This window comes from Hoplias malabaricus, chromosome 12 (assembly GCF_029633855.1).
Source record: "Hoplias malabaricus isolate fHopMal1 chromosome 12, fHopMal1.hap1, whole genome shotgun sequence".
Taxonomy (NCBI): domain Eukaryota; kingdom Metazoa; phylum Chordata; class Actinopteri; order Characiformes; family Erythrinidae; genus Hoplias; species Hoplias malabaricus.
Window position 1 is genome coordinate 7,909,946 of NC_089811.1, and position 19,204 is coordinate 7,929,149.

The 19,204-nt window shown below is 44.4% G+C and overlaps 1 protein-coding gene across 3 annotated transcripts in view; it reads left to right on the forward strand.

Moving 5' to 3' along the window:
- The window catches only part of LOC136710802 (cAMP-dependent protein kinase catalytic subunit PRKX-like), a 69,855-nt gene that overhangs the window by 38,143 nt on the left and 12,508 nt on the right, over positions 1 to 19,204 (forward strand). Inside the window, exons 2-7 of one of the 3 annotated variants that reach the window (XM_066686633.1) lie at positions 5,393 to 5,483; positions 7,120 to 7,341; positions 10,019 to 10,155; positions 12,119 to 12,287; positions 12,767 to 13,030; positions 14,054 to 14,173. In XM_066686633.1, the coding sequence (XP_066542730.1) occupies positions 10,023 to 10,155; positions 12,119 to 12,287; positions 12,767 to 13,030; positions 14,054 to 14,173 (686 nt within the window). In that variant the 5' untranslated portion in view covers positions 5,393 to 5,483; positions 7,120 to 7,341; positions 10,019 to 10,022. Of the gene's footprint in view, positions 1 to 5,392; positions 5,484 to 7,119; positions 7,342 to 9,685; positions 10,156 to 12,118; positions 12,288 to 12,766; positions 13,031 to 14,053; positions 14,174 to 19,204 lie in introns of those variants that run through there. The other 2 variants (XM_066686631.1, XM_066686632.1) reach the window with 2 other exon arrangements.

Sequence of the window (19,204 nt, forward strand, 5' to 3'; positions counted from 1 at the left end):
GTCACTTTTATTTAGCCAATCAGCGGCCAATAGAGTCACAGTTCCTCCTATAGGGAGCTGTTTTGCTGCGGCGCTGAAAGCAACAGGTCAGTGCTGAAAAACTGGGAATTTAAAGCTGTGCTTTTAGATAGAACTTATGTTAGCACCATGTCTCCATTTTTTTAAATATATTTTTAATTTTATATGAAACATTCTGGTACCAGTTTTTAAATATACTGTTGTGTTTGTACTGGCCTCTTTGACCTCTACGTCAAAAAATAAAAGGGAAAAGGGAAATATTGTGTGGTAAAATTTGTGTATCGTTGTCCCCTAATTATTATTATTATTAATATTATTATTATTATTATAGACACAGTGAAGGGGGACTTTTATTATAAAATATTTAACCCAAAAGAATGTGTATCTCAGTATTAATAAAGCACTGAGCAGAGAATATGTATTTTTCTCTATATTCTTTAGAGAAATTTAATGTGTGGCACAAGGGGTGTTTTGAGTTCTGTGCTCATTGCTGTTCATTGACAGTGTCTTTGAGAACCCTGAGGAGAACCCTAAGAATAACCCTGAGAACGCTGGGGGTTATTGTGTGTCTGTGTGTGGTGGACCTGATGGTCTTTCAGAGCAGATCGTTGTTGGCAGGATGTTACCGTCCGGGAATCAGCTTCGACTAAACACTGGCACAACCTCCGACCAAACTGGCAGCAGAACTGGGAAACAGATCAAAACACAAAGAGGATTCTGGGTAGAGTCTGATTAGCAGAGTGCAGCCCCGGCCGAGGCTGTGGTTCATGGGTTTAAACAGTTCATCGTGAGCTTGTTTTTATTGTAAGATGCTTTAGGTTAAAATGCTAAGTGTACACTATACAGCCAAAATTATGTGGAACTTTCAAAACCATAAGCAACACTGGGTAATGTACTTACCTTAAAATCCCAGCCTGAAAATCACTGTGATGCTCGACTGAGCTGAAATAGAGCCCAGGTTCAACACTGCAGAAACTGTACCGTGTAACTTCCAGAGGAGGGCATGAAACCACCCCCCACCTCTCCCCTACTTCTCACCCTTAATTTCATGACACTGCCACAATGTCAATCACACTGTAGAGGGCGCCCATGAGCAAAAATACCAGATTTGACCTAGCATTGCTCTAAGGTCTAATCATGCCGGTTTGCTATGCATTCTCTCTCTCTCTCTCTGCTCACGGCAAAGAAAGGCGTCAGTAGGATAAAATGCTCTCCATGTAGCTGTGTACGCTTTCCTACCCCCCTTGAGAAGATACATAGTGCAGTTTCTGCAGTGCTGAGCCCAGAGTAGCGACAACAGAGCCTCTATTTTCCCTGTTACACCTCAGTGGCGCATCACATTAATTTAGACGCTGTAACTTTAGGGTATAAACATTACCTAGTGTTGCTTTAAAAGGACAAAACCTTTGGTGACATCTTTGTTATTTATCTTGAGAAAAGATGCTCCTTAAACAGAGGCAATAAAAATGTTCATAATTATTTACTCTAGTGAACTTTCTTTAGGGTTGAACTTGAGCAAACGAGAGCAATATGATCCATTGTTATTAATAATCGTGAACACATGTTGTCCCTAATCAAAATCTGAATAATTTATTCAAGTTAGTTTAGTTTTTAATGACTGGGCTCCCACCTTTAGGGTCTTTTTCAGGAGTAAAAGCCGAGCCTTGTCCTGGATCTCTGTGAAAACATCAGATTAACGGCCCCTGGGCTGGACATCGGGCCTGGAGGGGGAGATACGCCACAGAGGGAGAAAGCGGACTTTCAGGTGGCGAAGGTTTCAGAAGAACAGCAGTGTGTTTGCTTTTACGGCTGAGTTTGATAAAGGCATAAAAGACTGGAGAGTGGAGCTTTAACTTTGAGTCCAGAGGAGCGTTTCTCTCCAGGTTGTGACGTTTATCATGAGCAAAGAACCAACACACAAATATTCTACTTTATTTACAGAATAAACAACATCGTTTAAAGAGAGGAAACTAGAACTGAGAACCAGGAAATATAGAGTGTAAAATAATGGCTGCAGCAAGAGCTAAGAAGTACTTAAAACAACACTATGTAGTATTTTTACCTTAAAAAATCACTGTGATGCTCCGCTGAGCTGTAATTGGTAGAACAGAGCCTCTGTTGTTGTTAATCTGGGCTTAGCATTTTACACTTAATTTTCCCAACTCTACTGGACCCTACCCTCTGTTTGGTCCCTGGTTTGTTTCACACTCCCACAGCAAATGTATCTGGTGTCGTCTCAGAAACCCCTCCCTAACGGGAACAGCGGGCTTTGGGAACCACAACAACAGCGGCAGTAATGTTAAGCATCGTTTACTCATTGTGTATTGGCCTGTTGTTGTTGTTGTTTGGGACTGCACACAGCTCCATCATCAGTTCAGACAGATCAGTAGAGTTTGTTCCTTCATTTCAGCATCCAGCTCCAAGCGTCCAAGGAGCGTTTGAACCTTTTCAAAAGACCACAGTGTAATTTTACGAGCTGCCATTGTGAGTCGGATATAAACAAATGTGATCTCTCTTGTAGCTGGAGAGTTAGTGCTGGTCGTCTGCATTGTGTGGCGTAGATTGGCGACTCTTTGGACAATCAGAGCTCTGCAAGGTTTGCACACCACGGTTTAGTCCCTACTCAGCTCGCTCTGAACCATGAGAGAACAGGGATTAAAAAAAAAGAACCCCCTTCCAGGACCAGATTTACCTGATGGAGAAGCAGGAATGATGAGTAGTGTATGGACCAGTGGGAAAGCGACATTAGATGTGTGCAGCTCTGTAACTGTCTCTCTATGTGTGGTCCATGGGTCTTATTCCCACCCTGGACCCAACACTGTCCCTGGAGGGCTCCCTGTGTGCGACCAGCTTTTAACCAATAAACAGGACCCAAGGGCACTCCAAAGAACATGGGGATAGAGCTCGGAGGCTGTGTTCTCACCTGCAAATGGGGATAATTTAATAAGAACAGCTTTTGGATTCAGCGGCGAGGATTTTTTGGATCAGATTTAGATTCTGGAGACAGATTTTCATCACCGTCCAGGAAAGTGTCCATCACTCACTCCCACCGACGACTTGTTAATGGCCTTTAATCAAATCAGAAATAAAAGCTGAGATATAAAATCTGGACATGTTTCTCGTGTTATTCCGCTGTTAAACTCACGTTGGGCTTTTAGACTTTATTAGAGACAAGTTTGGAGTTAAAATATGCAGATTAAGGCTAATAAATCATCCTAAATAAACAGTGTCTGGCCTTGATGAGCCTTTCCAGAATTACGACGTTAAAGATGTTATATTAAACACGGTTCAGTAAAAGCTCTCTCTGAGGCGTCGATTTTACAGCTCTGAGCTTTGGCGAATAAAAAGGTGCAGTCAGTTATTTTCTCCTCTGGTTCCTCTTCATGTTATAACGAAGCCGTTACACTGACACCTAGTGGCCTGAATGTGTCAGAGATTCAGTACTGAACTTGTTTTAAAGAGTAACAGCTATTAGCTTAGCCTCCTTTTCGCAGAGTGCAGACGGGGCCGTTAGATACATACGCTGACTGCAGACGGGCCGTTATAGACTTATAGCCTGCAGACAAAGTGGGGTTTTGTAGATTAACCGACAGTTTATTTTAATTTTGCTGCTTTTCTCTGTGAACCTGGCCTTCCCCCGTGTGGGAGACACTCTCCCGCAGCACAAACCGGTTTATTAGGGATAACAGGTGTATTTAAAAACGTTGATAAACACGGTTTGCTAATTTTTGAGAGTAAAAATGCCTTTGTAAAGGATAATGTTATCCTTTTTATATAACGTTTTATTTCTAGATTAGTTTATTGATCGTTTTTGCTGAAGTACCGCAGTGCTGTGTAATTACACATACGTTTATATCTCGGAGAGTCACTGAATGAAGTTAATCAGCGCCAGTTTTAGATTCCACTCTTCATCTGAATCAGGACTGAACCCTGGAAAAGCCGCAGCGCAACAGCGCCACCCACTGGATCAATCACTCACAGCAGCCCACTGAATTCAGGATAACCAGCATCTCATTTATCAGCGTCTCATCAGCTCTCTCTCTCTCTCTCTCTCTCTCTCTCTCACACACATAAACATACAGGCAACTCAGGCACACACACACACACACACACACTCCCTAGCTCTAAAACACTTTTGACTCTTTCTCTCTATAATTATTTTATTTTATTCTGAATTATGACAAATTAATCTGAGTCCCCCATATATAAACTGTATTGTTTTCAGTCTCAGAGGGCTGTGTGTGTGTGTGGGGTGGTGGGGTGGGTATCAGAGATGCTCCTCAGAGATTAAACTCATCCGGCTCTTTGGTGGCGGCTCCCTGCAGATGTTTCCTCAGCCTCTGAACGCAGTGAATGTAAAGAAAGCTCAGTTCAGCTGCTTTTTTCTCTCTCTCCCTCTGTCTATGGAAAATAGCTCCCATCATGCCTTGCAGCTTGGTGTATGAATGGTTGTGTTGAGGACAGGGACAGTGTATTTGTGCTGTGGTCGTTGTAGACTGTCCTTGCCCCCTCACGTTCTGGGGAGACCAAGAGGACGTGTCCACATCTCACTGTGCATGGTGGTCTGTGTTGAGAAATTTAGTTTTAATTCAGTTTTTATAAAACTCAGAGAATATTTCCTCACTATTTGCTGATCTCTTTTCTGTGCTGAAAAAGCTCCGGTGTTTGTACACAGCCCTGGCTCCGTAAATGGGAAACAGAATAACTGTCTCGGTCTGAACCTGGTCAGGCGTCTCTCTAACTTTTGCTGTTACAGTTACATTATTTAAGGTGGAACTGACTCCAAATTCGGGAGAGCACTAACTGGATGAAAGTAAACGCAGAGTGAAAATGCCACAAAACTAAACAACCTGAGTCAAAAATGAGTTTTGGTGGGAATTCAAACAGTGAATAAAAACTTACAGACAAGCTACAGTTCAGACACCAACAAGATACAATCACTTCTTACTCAGACACACCGCTCCACCTTAAAAGACACAGCGCTTCTGAATGAACACAAACAGGAGGAGGGAGTTTGTTTTGTTGTGAGAGCAGTAGCTCTCCAGAATCGTCTGTGTTGCCTTTAATGCAGCAGCTGCATTGTGTTTATCCAGTCAGGCACGAGTGGACAGATTCTGATCTTGTTCTGATTGTAGAGCAGCAAATTCTTTACTTCATTTGTAGGATGTCAGAGAAATGCCCATGCGGCATGCACAGTCATGCAGTGCAGTGGATTGGGGGCTTTTCTGAGCCTTTACAAAAACCATTAGTTAACAACAAAGCATTGTCTAAACGAGCTGTGTTGTCCTGTCCCTCTTAAACAGCGTTTCTACAGTAACGATGGACTCAAATGGATTGAAACTGTATTTTTGATTTTATTTTTCATTTTTTACAGATTTTACAAATAAAAGGCAATGGATTAAATTTATGGATTTAATTAATGAGCAAGAAAATACACACCAGGATTCATAAAGAACAACAGACAAGTGAGTACAAAGCTAAATACATTAATGAATTACAAAGCATAAAAATAGAAAAATGGAAAAATGAACACTGGGTGTGATGGAGGTTTGAAGAACTTAATGTAACAGTGTCTCCACTGATATCTTCATGTCAAGAAATATCTGTGCTAGCACCAAGTGCCCAGGATGTCAAAGATTCTGTTGTAAACCTGTAATAAATATGAGCGCCCCCATGTGGAGGGCCCTTTCAATGAACGGGGACAGAGCAGAGCCAGTTGTTTCTTCATCATTTAGCTGCATCTCTTATTAAACAATGTAAAAGTAAATAGTCTCTTTCATAAGCATTGTCTGTTTCTTTGTGTGTGTGTGGGTGGGTGTGTGGGTGTTTGTGTGTGTGTGTGTTTGTGCGTGTTTGTGTGTGTGTGTGTGTGTGTTTGTGTGGGTGGGTGTGTGTGTGTGTGTTTGTGCGTGTTTGTGTGGGTGTGTGTGTGTGTGTGTTTGTGCGTGTTTGTGTGTGTGTGTGTGTGTGTGTGTGTGTGTGTGTGTGTTTGTGTGGGTGGGTGTGTGTGTGGGTGGGTGGGCAGGTGAGTGTAAAAATGACTTACTGCACCTTTAAATCACTGAATTTAAAAGCATGGACAGTCGAGTGTGCTGCTCAGCGAATACTGCATGTGTATCATCTTTATAAAAGGCCCTTTATTGCTGTCAGCTACTGAGGAGTAAATGCAGAGAGACATGCTCTCGATGCCCAGTCGGCAAAATGACACACTGCTGACCAACAAAGCTCTGAGAGGTTTATATAAGCAATGAATGCATTTAGTTACCTCTTCAGGACACAGCGGGTGTGTATCTTACGCAGTGTCCGAGGAGTGAAGGCCCAAACCATCCCAAACTAATAAAGAAGAACAATTGCTAAAAAAGTAGAGTAAACTTGTTAACGAATGCTATTTTATATTTAAAAAGGTCCATAAACAGTGGTTTTCTCCACATATCCCTGTTTATATTTTCATTAACATAATATAAATACCGTTATCTTTTGTTTGCCCTGGCTACTTCTCCTGTTGCTATGGAGATGGTTAGCCTAGCGATTGCTACTGCTAACGCTAGCAGCTAAACTAGCTTCATGAAATATCATTGGTATCTTCTAAAATGGAGAATTATTGTGTGTGTGTGTATTTTAGGCATTTGAAAAAAAGAGATTTAAACAAAACCGTTTTATTTAACTTCTGTATTCTTATATGTAATATTATATATTGCCCCCTTCAGGGTGTATTCCCACCTTGCGCCCAATGATTCTGGGTAGGCTCTGGACCCACAGTGACCCTGAACTGAATAAGGGTTACAGATAATAAATGAATGAATACATAAATGAAAAAAGATAAAAGAGTAAACAGCATTTATGTATAATTTAAGCCACTAAATTCGTTTCTTTGGGTTTTGTATGAACTGACTAATGATTTATAAATGTAGTGTATATTTCCAGCCACAAGGGTCAGTACTGATTTACGACTACAGCTTGCTCTTTGGTGGAATTGGAGAAAGGGAGCCCATTACTTCAGTGTGTGTGTGTGTGTGTGTTTCTATAGATATTTTCACATTCTTCTGCTTTGTGTTTCACTTACAATCCCTGGCCGTTTTATAATGGGACACTCTGGAGCAGCTGCACATGAGCCGGAGCTCAGGAGCCTGGCAGCAGGATAAAGCCCTGTGAGCCCTGGAGTGTGGAGCTGTGTCCACTGGGGTGATGGAGCTCCAGCTCAGGATGGTTAGGACCTTAGCTGAGCTCATGTCTGCCATCAGCCATCAGATCCTCACAGCAATGTTCCAGCAGAGGTTGTTAGTGCAGTGAAGAGAGGAACACACTCCTGAGTAACCCCTTCAGGTCAGTGTTGTGTCTTTATGTGTAATTACAGGCTGCTTTTTAAAATCCCACAGCCCACGCAGAGTTAATCAGGGGTCTGAAATATTTAGCCGAGGCCGGACGTCCAGGAGTGAACTGCGGCGGGATTTTTAGAGAATAAAATATGAGGGGGTCGTTAGTGATGCTCCAGCAGACTAAAAGTCTCTGTCCTGAGGCCGCAGGCTGCGGTCCATTGACTGGACGTCGTTGTAGTCTGAGCTAAGTTTTGCTTGAACACGTCCAGTGTGTAAAATCCAATGGCAGAAATAGGGCCACATTCCAAGAAAGATCGGAAGTGGCAGCCTGTCCATTGCACATTGGTTATGTAAGTCCAGGATTTTAAAAAGCCTCCCTCGATAGCACAGGTGAAAGAGTTACAGAGCAGGAATAATCAAAACAACATAACACACTTCTGTTCAGAAAGCATTGCTGGATGGACATATCCTGTATTTAAAAAAAGAGGATGCTGTGGGAGTTAAGGGTTAGGATGTTGTGGCAGGAGGCTTCAAGTGGGCTTAAGTTGTAGGTCCATTAGAGTGTGTGTGCGCGAGGATTACAGGGAGTTAAAGCAACCCTAGGTAGTATTTTTCCTGTAAAATTACAGCTTCTACATCATTGTGATGCTCTACTGGTCTGGACTAGTGAGAATAGAGCCTCTGTCGTTACTATTCCTGGCTCAGTACTGCAGTAACTGCACTATGTAACTTCTGAAGGAAGGTAGGAAAACATCCCACTCATTCACTTTGATTTCAGAACAGTGCTGTAAAAGTGATTAACACTCTGCAACTATAGAAAACCAAATCTTATCTAGTGCTCCTTCAAATATCTTTAATTAATCCATTATCTGTAACCCTTATCCATTTCAGGGTCACGATGGGTCCAGAGCCTACCTGGAATCATTGGGCGCAAGGCAGGAATACACCCTGGAGGGGGCGCCAGTCCTTCACAGGGCAACACACACACTCACACCTACAGACACTTTATTTTGAGTTGCCAATCCACCTACCAACGTGTGTTTTTGGACTGTGGGAGGAAACCGGAGCAGACACAGGGAGAACACACCAACTCCTCACAGAGGATCACCCGGAGGAAACCCACGCAGACACAGGGAGAACACACCACACTCCTCACAGACAGTCACCCGGAGGAAACCCACAGACACAGGGGGAACACACCAACTCCTCACAGACAGTCACCCGGAGCCGGAATCGATCCCACAACCTCCAGGTCCCTGGAGCTGTGTGACACTACCTGCTGCGCCACAGTGCCGCCCCATTAATACATAAATATTTATTTATTGACCAATACTAATAAATATTCCTGGGTAATAAATATATGACTGGATGATGTGTTTTCATCTCAACTTATAACAGACACCATGCCAATATTTAAATGAAATGCTAAATGTAAGCTATTTGTCCTTATCTTACTTGTACTAGGTGCTACGGGGAGTACAGCTTCTGTCTGAACACTAAACACTTTTGTGAAATTTCACTGAAATACAGTTGAGAAATTACTTTTTGATGCTCCCTAATGCTGCAGATTCCTACACAACACCAGAGACTTGTTTTCTACGCTCTGTTGAAATGGGATTAGCTTTACACCGGGAGGTGGAGTAATGTTGCACCTGGCAGGGTTCCTCTATGATTTTAGTTCCGTCTGAATGCCAGTCATTTTTGTGGACTCTCCCATGTCAGGAAAGATTCCAGCTCTTTTTTTGAGGCTGTGAATGCGATTGAGAGCGTGTTTAAATTTGTTTTCACCAGGGCAGAACTATTCTGAGGAAAGTGTGACTGTTCCAGTAGCATTTCCTCACTTTTCTCAGACAGGATGCTATATCTACACTGTTACAGCGTTACATCCAGGCTGCTTCGTTTCAGACCTGTGCCTACTAACACCAGGTGTGGTCATCATGTAGCCCGTTATCGGTAGTCAAAACATTCCCTAAGTAAATGAATAATAATCATCTCAGGAGCCTAAGACCTTTGCAGGGTACTGTATGCGTTGACACCCAGAGGTCTGGATGTATGGGAGATGTACAGTAGTAACTAAATTATTTAAACACAGTAGGAGACCCACTCTATGGAGCATAAACTGGTTCATTAAGAGACAGAGGAGTTTGATTCTTGATCTCATATAAGTTGAATGAAAATATAGTAAACCATCACTGTCATAAACATGGTTTAATATAAATGTAGGTGGTAAAAAGAGCTTAATACACTATTTAAAGTGAAAAAAATATGTTGATATTTGGTACTAACAGTCTGTAGTTAGCTGTAAGTCTGTGTTTCTACAATGCAACAGACTTCTGTTAATAACACAGCGCTATAAACTCCCAAAAACACTGAACACATATGAAAACAGTCCTCGTGCACTGCACCGCAGCCCTTAACGATGCACGAGTATTGTTCCAATGCAATGGTTTCATCCTCGCGTTCAACCAAACAATGCCACTGACTCCTCCCGGCGCGTGCTTCGTGTATCGCTTTCCTGATGGGCTACTGAACCCCCCTCCTCCTTTCTCTCTCTCTCTCTTCGTCTCTCTGTCCTTTTTCTTTCCCGGAGCTCGTGCACGGTACCGAGCGCTTAAACCGAGGTCCAGCGATGCGTGCGAGGTGAGAGAGAGATTTTTTTTGGTTAATCTTTTGTTCTTTTTTAGAAGGATGACAGCGGCCAAGACGTCGCCCGCCGCGGGAGAAGCGTCCCGGGACGCCGGGAGCGCGCGCAGGGGCGCACAGCCGCAGCCCGGGTGCACCGACTTCTCCCCGGGAATCCTGGACTCCGTGGCCACCGTGGGTGCGTGCACATCATCACAACATCCCGTCAGCGCGCGTGCTTGGCGTCTGCCAAAGTTCATGCACACGGCAGAATATTAGCCGAATCCGGATTAGCCGCAGGGCACGTGCTTGTGGCAGCATTCGTCCTTACAACAATAGCAAAGCGGTGTATCTCTCGTGCACCTTGCATTTAAATATTTATTGGATAAGCGAGCGAGTGCGTGCGCTGAAACGATGCACCGTTGCATTACAGCTCGTGCATGATGCATCACACACTAATCCTCGTGCATGTTCTGAAGCTGTGCTCTTTGCTGCATTAGGCCGGCTCGTGCATGCTCTGACAGCGGTTTGCATCTTGTAACTGCAGCGTTTGCAACTGCAGCATTGAGCAGGATCAAGATTGCATGCTCTGAATAGATGCATCCTGTTTAACTGCAGCAGAAATTACAGTATTGATCCGGATCACAGCAGCAGGCTGAGCTCTGAGACAATGCTCTTCCTCCTGTGCATTCCTCAAAATAATGTTTGCAACGTTTGCAATTGCAGCATTGCGTGAGATTGTAGTTGGTGACATGTGCACACTCTGAAATATGACCTGGGTTTCGCTCAGTGCTGTGTGTCTGGGGGATGTGGCGAACGCTCGTAAACAAGGCATCAAGCGTAAAGCTCTAATTTTTGGGCTCACGGCGGTGTCCATGGCGATAACAACAACGATAATATCGACAGTCGCAGACGGGCGTGTGCATTCTCTCAAAACAAAGCACACCATCCACACCCAGGCTCATGTGCAGCTGCTCCACTGTGTCTCATTATAGGTTAGAGTCCAGATCTATCTGGAGCTGCACTGCTCTGGAGGGATGTTTGTAGCCTAGCGTCTGCAGTTACAGTATTGATCGGGGCCTGGGAGGCTGGGTGACGCTGTGTAATGGAGCCGCTGTTCTGAGGTGTAGACACAGGCTCTGAAATATGAGCTGCTCCCTGTTGGACGTGAATGTTGCCTGCTGGACGCTCCCTGCAGGACGTGGAGGCTTCTTGTGGACGTGAATGCTCCCTGCTGGACGCTCCCTGTGCAATGTGGATGCTCCTTGTTGGAAGAGGATGCTTCCAGCTGGACCTGGATGCTCCCTGCTGTGGGGTGTGTGTGTCTGGGAGTGTGTAAATTCAAGGGCTGTGTAAAGTTCTGCTGGTGGTGTTTAGGGTGTGTGTGTGTTCAGGGGTGCATAAAGATCTGCTGGGTTGTGTGAGGTGTGTGTGTTTGGGGAGGTTCAGTGTGTCCGGGGGTGTGTAAAGTTCTGCAAACGATGGTAAATCATGGTGTGTTTCGCTGATTCGGGTCGGCAGGTGATAATCCAGAAAGTGCTGCAGCTGCAAATGGGGCCTCAGGTGGACACACACACACACACACTTGCTTTCTCTCTCACACAAACTCTCATACTCACACACACACACACACACTCGATTTCTCTCTCTCTCTCTCTCTCACACACACACACACACACTCAAAAACACAAATACACTCTCTTTAATAAACACTCACACACAGGCATGCACACACTTTCACACAAAAACACACACATAACACAAGTATGCACTCACACACACACACACACTGACCCATTTCTATAAAGTTTTGAGCCTCTTTTGACTAAAAACCTACACACACCTTGTTATTTCAGCACAGAGTAGGTCAGTCTGCAGCTGCAAAGGAACAGTCCACACACACACACACACACACACACTAGGACTAGGCTGGGGAGCAGTGGAACTGTGTTCTCCAGTGATGGAGGTTCACTGTTGAGATGATTCTGGATCCAGACCTAATCATTCATGATGTTCATGTGGAGGTTGAAAAGTCGACACAGAACACAGTTCCACTGTTCTCCACAGTACACTGCAGGGGCTTTACACCCCTCTGACAGAGTGTTTGGAACAGAAAAGCTCAGATCTCTTCAGCAGAGCATTCTGGTCCGGTTCCTCCGCAGGTACCGGGACGTTCGGCCGCGTGGTTCTGGTCCAGGACCGGAGGTCCAAGGCCTTCTTCGCGCTGAAGTCGATGAGGATCGTGGACTTGATTCGACTGAAGCAGCAGCAGCACGTTCACAACGAGAAGGAGGTCCTCATGGAGGTCAACCACCCATTCATCGTCAAACTGTGAGTCTGACTGGCTTCAGTGTCTGAGTGAGAGACTGGGTGAATGAGTGAGTGACTGGGTGAGTTACTGAGAGTGTGTGGGTGACCGGGTGAGAGCGTGGGTGACCGGGTGAGAGTGTGAGTGACCGGGTGAGAGCGTGGGTGACCGGGTGAGAGCATGGGTGACCGGGTGAGAGTGTGAGTGACCGGGTGAGAGCGTGGGTGACCGGGTGAGAGCATGGGTGACCGGGTGAGAGTGTGAGTGACCGGGTGAGAGTGTGAGTGACCGGGTGAGAGCGTGGGTGACCGGGTGAGAGTGTGAGTGAGAGCATGGGTGACCGGGTGAGTGTGTGAGTGAGAGCGTGGGTGACCGGGTGAGAGCGTGGGTGACCGGGTGAGAGCGTGGGTGATCGGGTGAGAGCGTGGGTGACCGGGTGAGTGTGTGGGTGACCGGGTGAGAGCGTGAGTGAGTGACTGCCCCCATTCTTGTGGACCCTCAGGTACTGGACATGGCATGACGAGCGCTGCCTGTTCATGCTGATGGAGTTCGTCCCGGGCGGAGAGCTGTTCAGTTACTTGCGGAGTCGCGGGAAGTTCGGGAACGACACGGCGCTCTTCTTCTCATCCGAAATCGTCTGCGCTCTGGAGTATCTCCACGCCAAGGACATCGTCTACAGAGACCTGAAGCCGGAGAACATCCTCCTGGACCGAGAGGGACACGTCAAACTCACCGACTTCGGCTTCGCCAAGAAAGTGGCCGACAGGTGGGTGACGTTCTATACACATCAAAGCAAAACTAATTATTATTACATTATTACAGTTCTGTCTAGTGACCCTCCCCCAAGAACAAGAGCTAGAAATAAAACCTGGAATAAATAACACAGAACCACAAACTAGAACCAAGAACCAAATAATGACAGATAAATCCATAACATCCATAAAATAAATGAAGGGGTTGTTTGGGCACTCGGAACCATCTCAGAGGAGCTCAGGGAACACAGTTCCACTGTTCCATAGCACAGTTCTAGGGGGCTTTATGTCGCTCTAACCCATCCCTGGCATTGGGGACAGTGATCAGGTCTCCAGCGTCTGTTTATGATATTTGTAAGGGAGTCTAAAGCAGGTGGAGTGCTGCCCCCTGGAGGCTGTGGATGGCAGCGCTGCTCTGCTGCAGAAGGAGTTGAGCTGAATACAGATCAGAGGAACAGGTTAAACCCAGATCAGACACGATAACACACACACACACAGGGTCTGTCACAACCACACTTTTATTAACTAATTCTGAATTACACTAACCCCAGCCTCCTCTCTTTATCTGTATTTCTTCTCTGTATCCAAAGCCAAAGCATATCTCTTTTAAACCAAAGTCTAGTGTGAAAGTGCCTAGCCCTTCTACCTATTTATTTATTTATTTATTTGACTGTTCTATTGCAAATGAACAAATAAAAAATATTATAATTTCCCAGAGAGCTCTAATAAAACATCATGATCAGGCCCTAACAAATTAATAATCATTATAATAATAACCTCCTTATATTAGTACATTTAATGAAAAGAGGAAATAGCAGAAGACACAGAGTAAAGAGGGCGAGCGAGTGAGAAAAAGAGCAGAGAGAGAGAGAGAGAGAGAAAGGATAAAGAGAGAGGACTGAGAGAGATATAAACAGAGAGAGAGAGAGAGGAGAGAGAGTGTCCATAAAATATAAATGAATGACCTATTTATGTACTGGCACTTTTGACTGCAACTGAAATAAACACAGACTCGTCTCTGATGTGTGTCTGTTCAGGACGTGTACTCTGTGCGGAACTCCGGAGTACCTGGCGCCCGAGGTGATCCAGGGTAAAGGCCATGGTCTGGCGGTGGACTGGTGGGCCTTAGGAGTCCTCACTTTTGAGATGCTGTCGGGGTGAGTGAGAGTCATGCGTTTTCTCTTCACGCTGCTCAATGCCAAGAGTCTGCCATAGGCCTTATACACCCCCCTCCCCAACCCACCCCACCCCTACTCAACCCCTCGATGCTGGGCGGAGGAACAGTGGGGAGAAATTGGAATGGCATTGTTGCGAGAACTTGCCTTCAGTAGTGGGTGCAGTAACATGAATATCCAGTAGGGGTCACTGTGGGTCTGGAAATCTGTAACTGCGGCTTGAACACAGTCTGGGCTTTAGACGAAGACCAGGCCTCTGCAGACCACCCAGCCTCAAAGGCTACACATAGAGCCCATAGAGGGCACTCATGAGCCCCACTTTGATTGGCAAAATGAGCAATGGTAGGCCTACAGCCTTCTCCCTGTTGTACATGTGCTGTTAGCCTGTAAAGGATGCGAAGGATACATCGGAAGCGTCCTCTAGACCTCTCACAATCTCGGCTGTATATGAAGGGACCAGGAATTTGTTCTTCCTCACGCCATAACTCTATGTTAAAACCTCCATCAGACGGTTCCTAACAGGGTTCTAACAGGTTCTTGAGCTAAAACATCACGTGGCACTTTTCAGCCTAATGAACTGTGCTTCTTGAACTGGTTCTGTTCAGGATTAAGATTTCTGCTTCTGTGCTGAGATTATGCTGTGCTCTACGCCATTGTGGTTGTTTATAAGTGTGTGTTGGTGTGACTGTGTCACTCTGCAATTACACAACTAAACCACTAGGACTGAATCTCAAATACCTTCCTCCACCCTATGTAGTGCACAGTGTAGTGGTGTAGTAGTATTAGTTTTATAATCAGAGCATAGTTTAACTGCGATACCAGAGAGAAACAAATACAATACTGAATTCCTGATCATTTTTTTGGTTATATTCATATAAACATTTATTGGTTTTCATTATTGTTTCCCTTAAAGGCTAAACCCCAGCTCTATGAAAGTGTCAAACAAATAAATCCAGTGGAGTTTGAGTTCCTAACTTGTGTTTATTGATAGTCAGAAAACATGTTATTTCTTACTAATTCAAGGAATAAGGTTCAAAAGACTGTTGGTCCCCCTCCCCCCAACGGTGTTGGGAAACTCTAATAGGCGTCTTGCCTGTGACGTAGATGGTGGACAACAACTCTAGAAGCTGCACTTAATTTAATGCAAAATGACGAAAAGGTGTGTTGTTTTTGGCTGCAATCATTCAATGTACAGTGGGACATCTGTGCACAAATGGCCCAAAGATCCCAAAATATCCAGAAAATGGACTAAATTTCTCAACTTTAAACGGGCACTTTGGAAAGGACCATCCGCTCACTCCGTTATCTGTAGCTCATTTCACTGGCGCTTTTCCAACAATATGGGCATGTAAGGACACCAACGAAAGGTGTTCAAGAGCCTCTGTAACATGGAGGTAAACAGGGTAAGGACACTCACTTCGCCTGTTTTAGTTGGTGTTAGTTAACGTTAGCTTGACTCGCTAAACTCGGTGGCTCAGATTATACTCGGCTACGTAGCTGCATTACGGAGGTTTATAGTGTCGGATGAATTCGAGTTCGACTTCGATCACATTTACAAGAATAACGGTACCTCTAAATTTGAGTTTAGCTTATTGCTAGGCTATTGTCATGAATAATGTTGGTTATTTAGCTAGATACTGTCATAACAGTCAGTCATAACGGTGTTTTACCGCGGCGTTGTTCAGCTGTTGTCCACCAGTGATGTCACGGTCGCGTTCAAGAATTTCCGTAGAGAGCTCGGGTTTTTCCGTCAATTTAATAAAATTGTCAGTTTTAAAGCAAATTAAGCAGCTATTTTCATTTTTATTCATACTTATATCTGTCAGTAACTACAACAATGTGAAATATTCATGGAGGTCCATTAAGTGGTGCTTAAACTTTAATTTGTTGCCTCTTTTTATTTCTTCCATGAAATAAAATATAGCATGGAGTGGAGATAACGAGTTTGTGTTTTAGGACGTCCTCATTTCAACTTTCAGCGCCTAGTTACATCTCTGAGGAGGTGTGTGTCAGACTACTGCGTACAGTTCGTAGACTTTGCTTACTGCGCAGGTTTGACGCAGAAGCATAGATCAGCCTTCAGAACTTGGTGTTCTCCAGCAAAGCAGGTGCTCCAGTTCTGTTGGGAGCCAAGGCTGTGTTTTAACCAGGACAGAACCAGAGATAAACTGATAGAATCATGGTATATCCACTGTTTACAACACAGCTCTTTGACTCTTTGTTTTTATTTCCTTCCTATCTTCTGTCCTGTTTCCATATCAGAAAAAGGATAACGGGTCACTGGTGACAGACATTTCTGGCTCCACTGACCACACCCCTTTAGCTCTTTATGGAGCTCTTTTAGGTCAACACATCCATGGACACCATCACGGTTCCTGCTTTTCGTTTCGTTCCAGGTGGGAACAAACCTTTTGGGTTAATGTTGGTGGAAATGCACTGAATGGTTCAAAAGTAGGTCCGTGAACGGGAACTGGAGCCATGTTGGTGGAAAAGGACTTGGGGTTCAAAACTAGGTCCAGCTGTGACCTTCTGTTCCGTCCTCAGCTGTGTGGGCTTTGTTTAGTCCTGTTATGCTTGGCCTGTTCTCTTTCTTTTGGCCGGAGCACAGGAAAAGGAAGGAAGCTGAGCTTCCAGATGTTTACCGGTTCTCTACTCTCTACTGAGACCTTCGTCCAGGGTCTTCATTTACTCCCAGAGGTTAAGTTGTTGCTACTCAAAAAATTGAATGCTCTTGGTGTCTCAGGAGACTCAGTGGTGATTCCTCAAGAGAAACAGATGCAAAAGAGAAAGTAAACACGTCTCTCCAGAAAACAAAGAGAAATAGTGTTAATTTAATATCTCTGTTGGTTCTCTAAAACTTATGTAATGTCTCCTTAACATCTCTGTGGTTCCACATTAATATCTCTGTAGTGTCTCCTAAATATCTCTGTGGTTCCACGTTAATATCTCTGTAGTGTCTCCTAAATATCTCTGTGGTTCCACATTAATATCTCTGTAGTGTCTCGTAAATTTCTCTGTGGTTCCACCTTAATATCTCTGTAGTGTCTCGTAAATATCTCTGTGGTTCCACCTTCATGACTCTGTAGTGTCTCCTAAATATCTCTGTGGTTCCACCTTCATGTCTCTGTAGTGTCTCCTAAATATCTCTGTGGTTCCACCTTCATGTCTCTGTAGTGTCTCGTAAATTTCTCTGTGGTTCCACATTAATATCTCTGTAGTGTCTCCTAAATATCTCTGTGGTTCCACCTTCATGTCTCTGTAGTGTCTCCTAAATACCTCTGTGGTTCCACATTAATATCTCTGTAGTGTCTCCTAAATATTTTTGTGGTTCCACCTTCATGTCTCTGTGGTGTCCCATAAATATCTCTGTGATTCCACCTTAATGTCTCTGTAGTGTCTCCTAAATATCTCTATGGTTCCACATTAACATCTCTATAATGTCCCTTTTAAATCTCTGTAGTGCCACCTTAATATCTTTAGTTTTTCCTCTATCTCCTGAAGTCGGACGGACAAACGGTGGAGACAGTATCTCATGTGACTCAGACGTTTCTCCTGAGAAAATGAGTTCAAGAATGTCCCCTGTGTCTTTGCTCGAGTCTGTGTGGAGATGTCAGTGGCGTCTCACACTGGGCTCAGTGCTGAGATAACACTCCTGTTTATCTGCAGTTGATTCTCACCAGCGCTCACAACCCCCTCAGTTCTGATGCTGCACAAATGTGTCTCAAATCTCCTTTCACTCTGAGGCTGTTTCTCCTGAGGGGTTTTTCTCCGGAGTCGCTGTGGAGACTCCTGAGAGATCAACGAGCGTCAGGGCTATAAATCATATAAGCAGAGGCTGGAGTTCCACCGTAAATAGAGGCTCCAGTGAGAACTCCAGGCCTGTTTATGTCCCTGGAGTCAGAGTTTATACATTATATATAGATTTATACAGAGAACTACAGTAAGGAATGGAATACACTGCAGCAAAAGTGTGTCCTACTCAGTAAAATCATTGTAACCTCTTTGATATCTCTAACATTTCTCATTGTGAGATTGTTGTAGGAACATTGTAAGATTATTCACCTGTCTCTAGATCTTTAGCATCTTTTAAAGGGGAAGTCCATCTATTTCCCATGTGGCTACTTCTAAAATGTTAAGGTTATAACAACGCTACATAATACAGGGGGTCCTCGACTTACGCCGTTGGTCCGTTCCTACGTCGCGTCGTAAACCGATTTTCGGTGTAAGTCGGAACATACGTACATACTGTACGTAAATAACATACTGTAACATACAATGCGACTGGGGTGACGCTGTCCTCCTCGGTCCAGAGCCGCGTAACCGTGTATTCTTCCGCCGCGCACACCAAACACGAAGTTCACGTTACGACGTTTACGACACAAAACCACTTAAGTCGAAACAAGGCTTTATACTGTAAATGGGAGATGTGTCGTAACCACGAAACATCGTAACTTGACGGACGTAACCCGAGGACCTCCTGTATTTTAACTTCAAATTCACAATGATGCTTCACCGAGCTGTAAAAGTGAGAACAGAAACTCTGTTGTTCCTACTCTGAGCTCAGCACTGCAGAAACAGCACTATGTAACTCTTGGAGGAGAGTAGGAATTCAGCCCCTCACCTTGGTGTGTCACGTCTGTTTGCCTTTGTTTGTATTTGTCCGGAATCGTTCAATCAAATTCGACCTTACGATCGAATACGATCTTTACATGTTGAAAAAAAACAGACTGTACTGCAGCTCCCATGTCCTCCATTACAAAAGTGACCAGATTCCAACACTTCCAACACCATATTGTTTTAATAATGGCATTGTTTTGAAGGCTGGAGAGAGATGCATTATATGCATCTTTTTTTTTTATTGTTACACTGCTCAGAACGCCATTCCATTCAACACTCCACACACACACTGGCGAGAATCAACAGCCAAACGCACACAGCGTACTCTCAACCAGGAATGACTGTCCACCTGGAGGACTGCATCGGGAACTAGTGTTTCACTCAGGATAGAGCGCC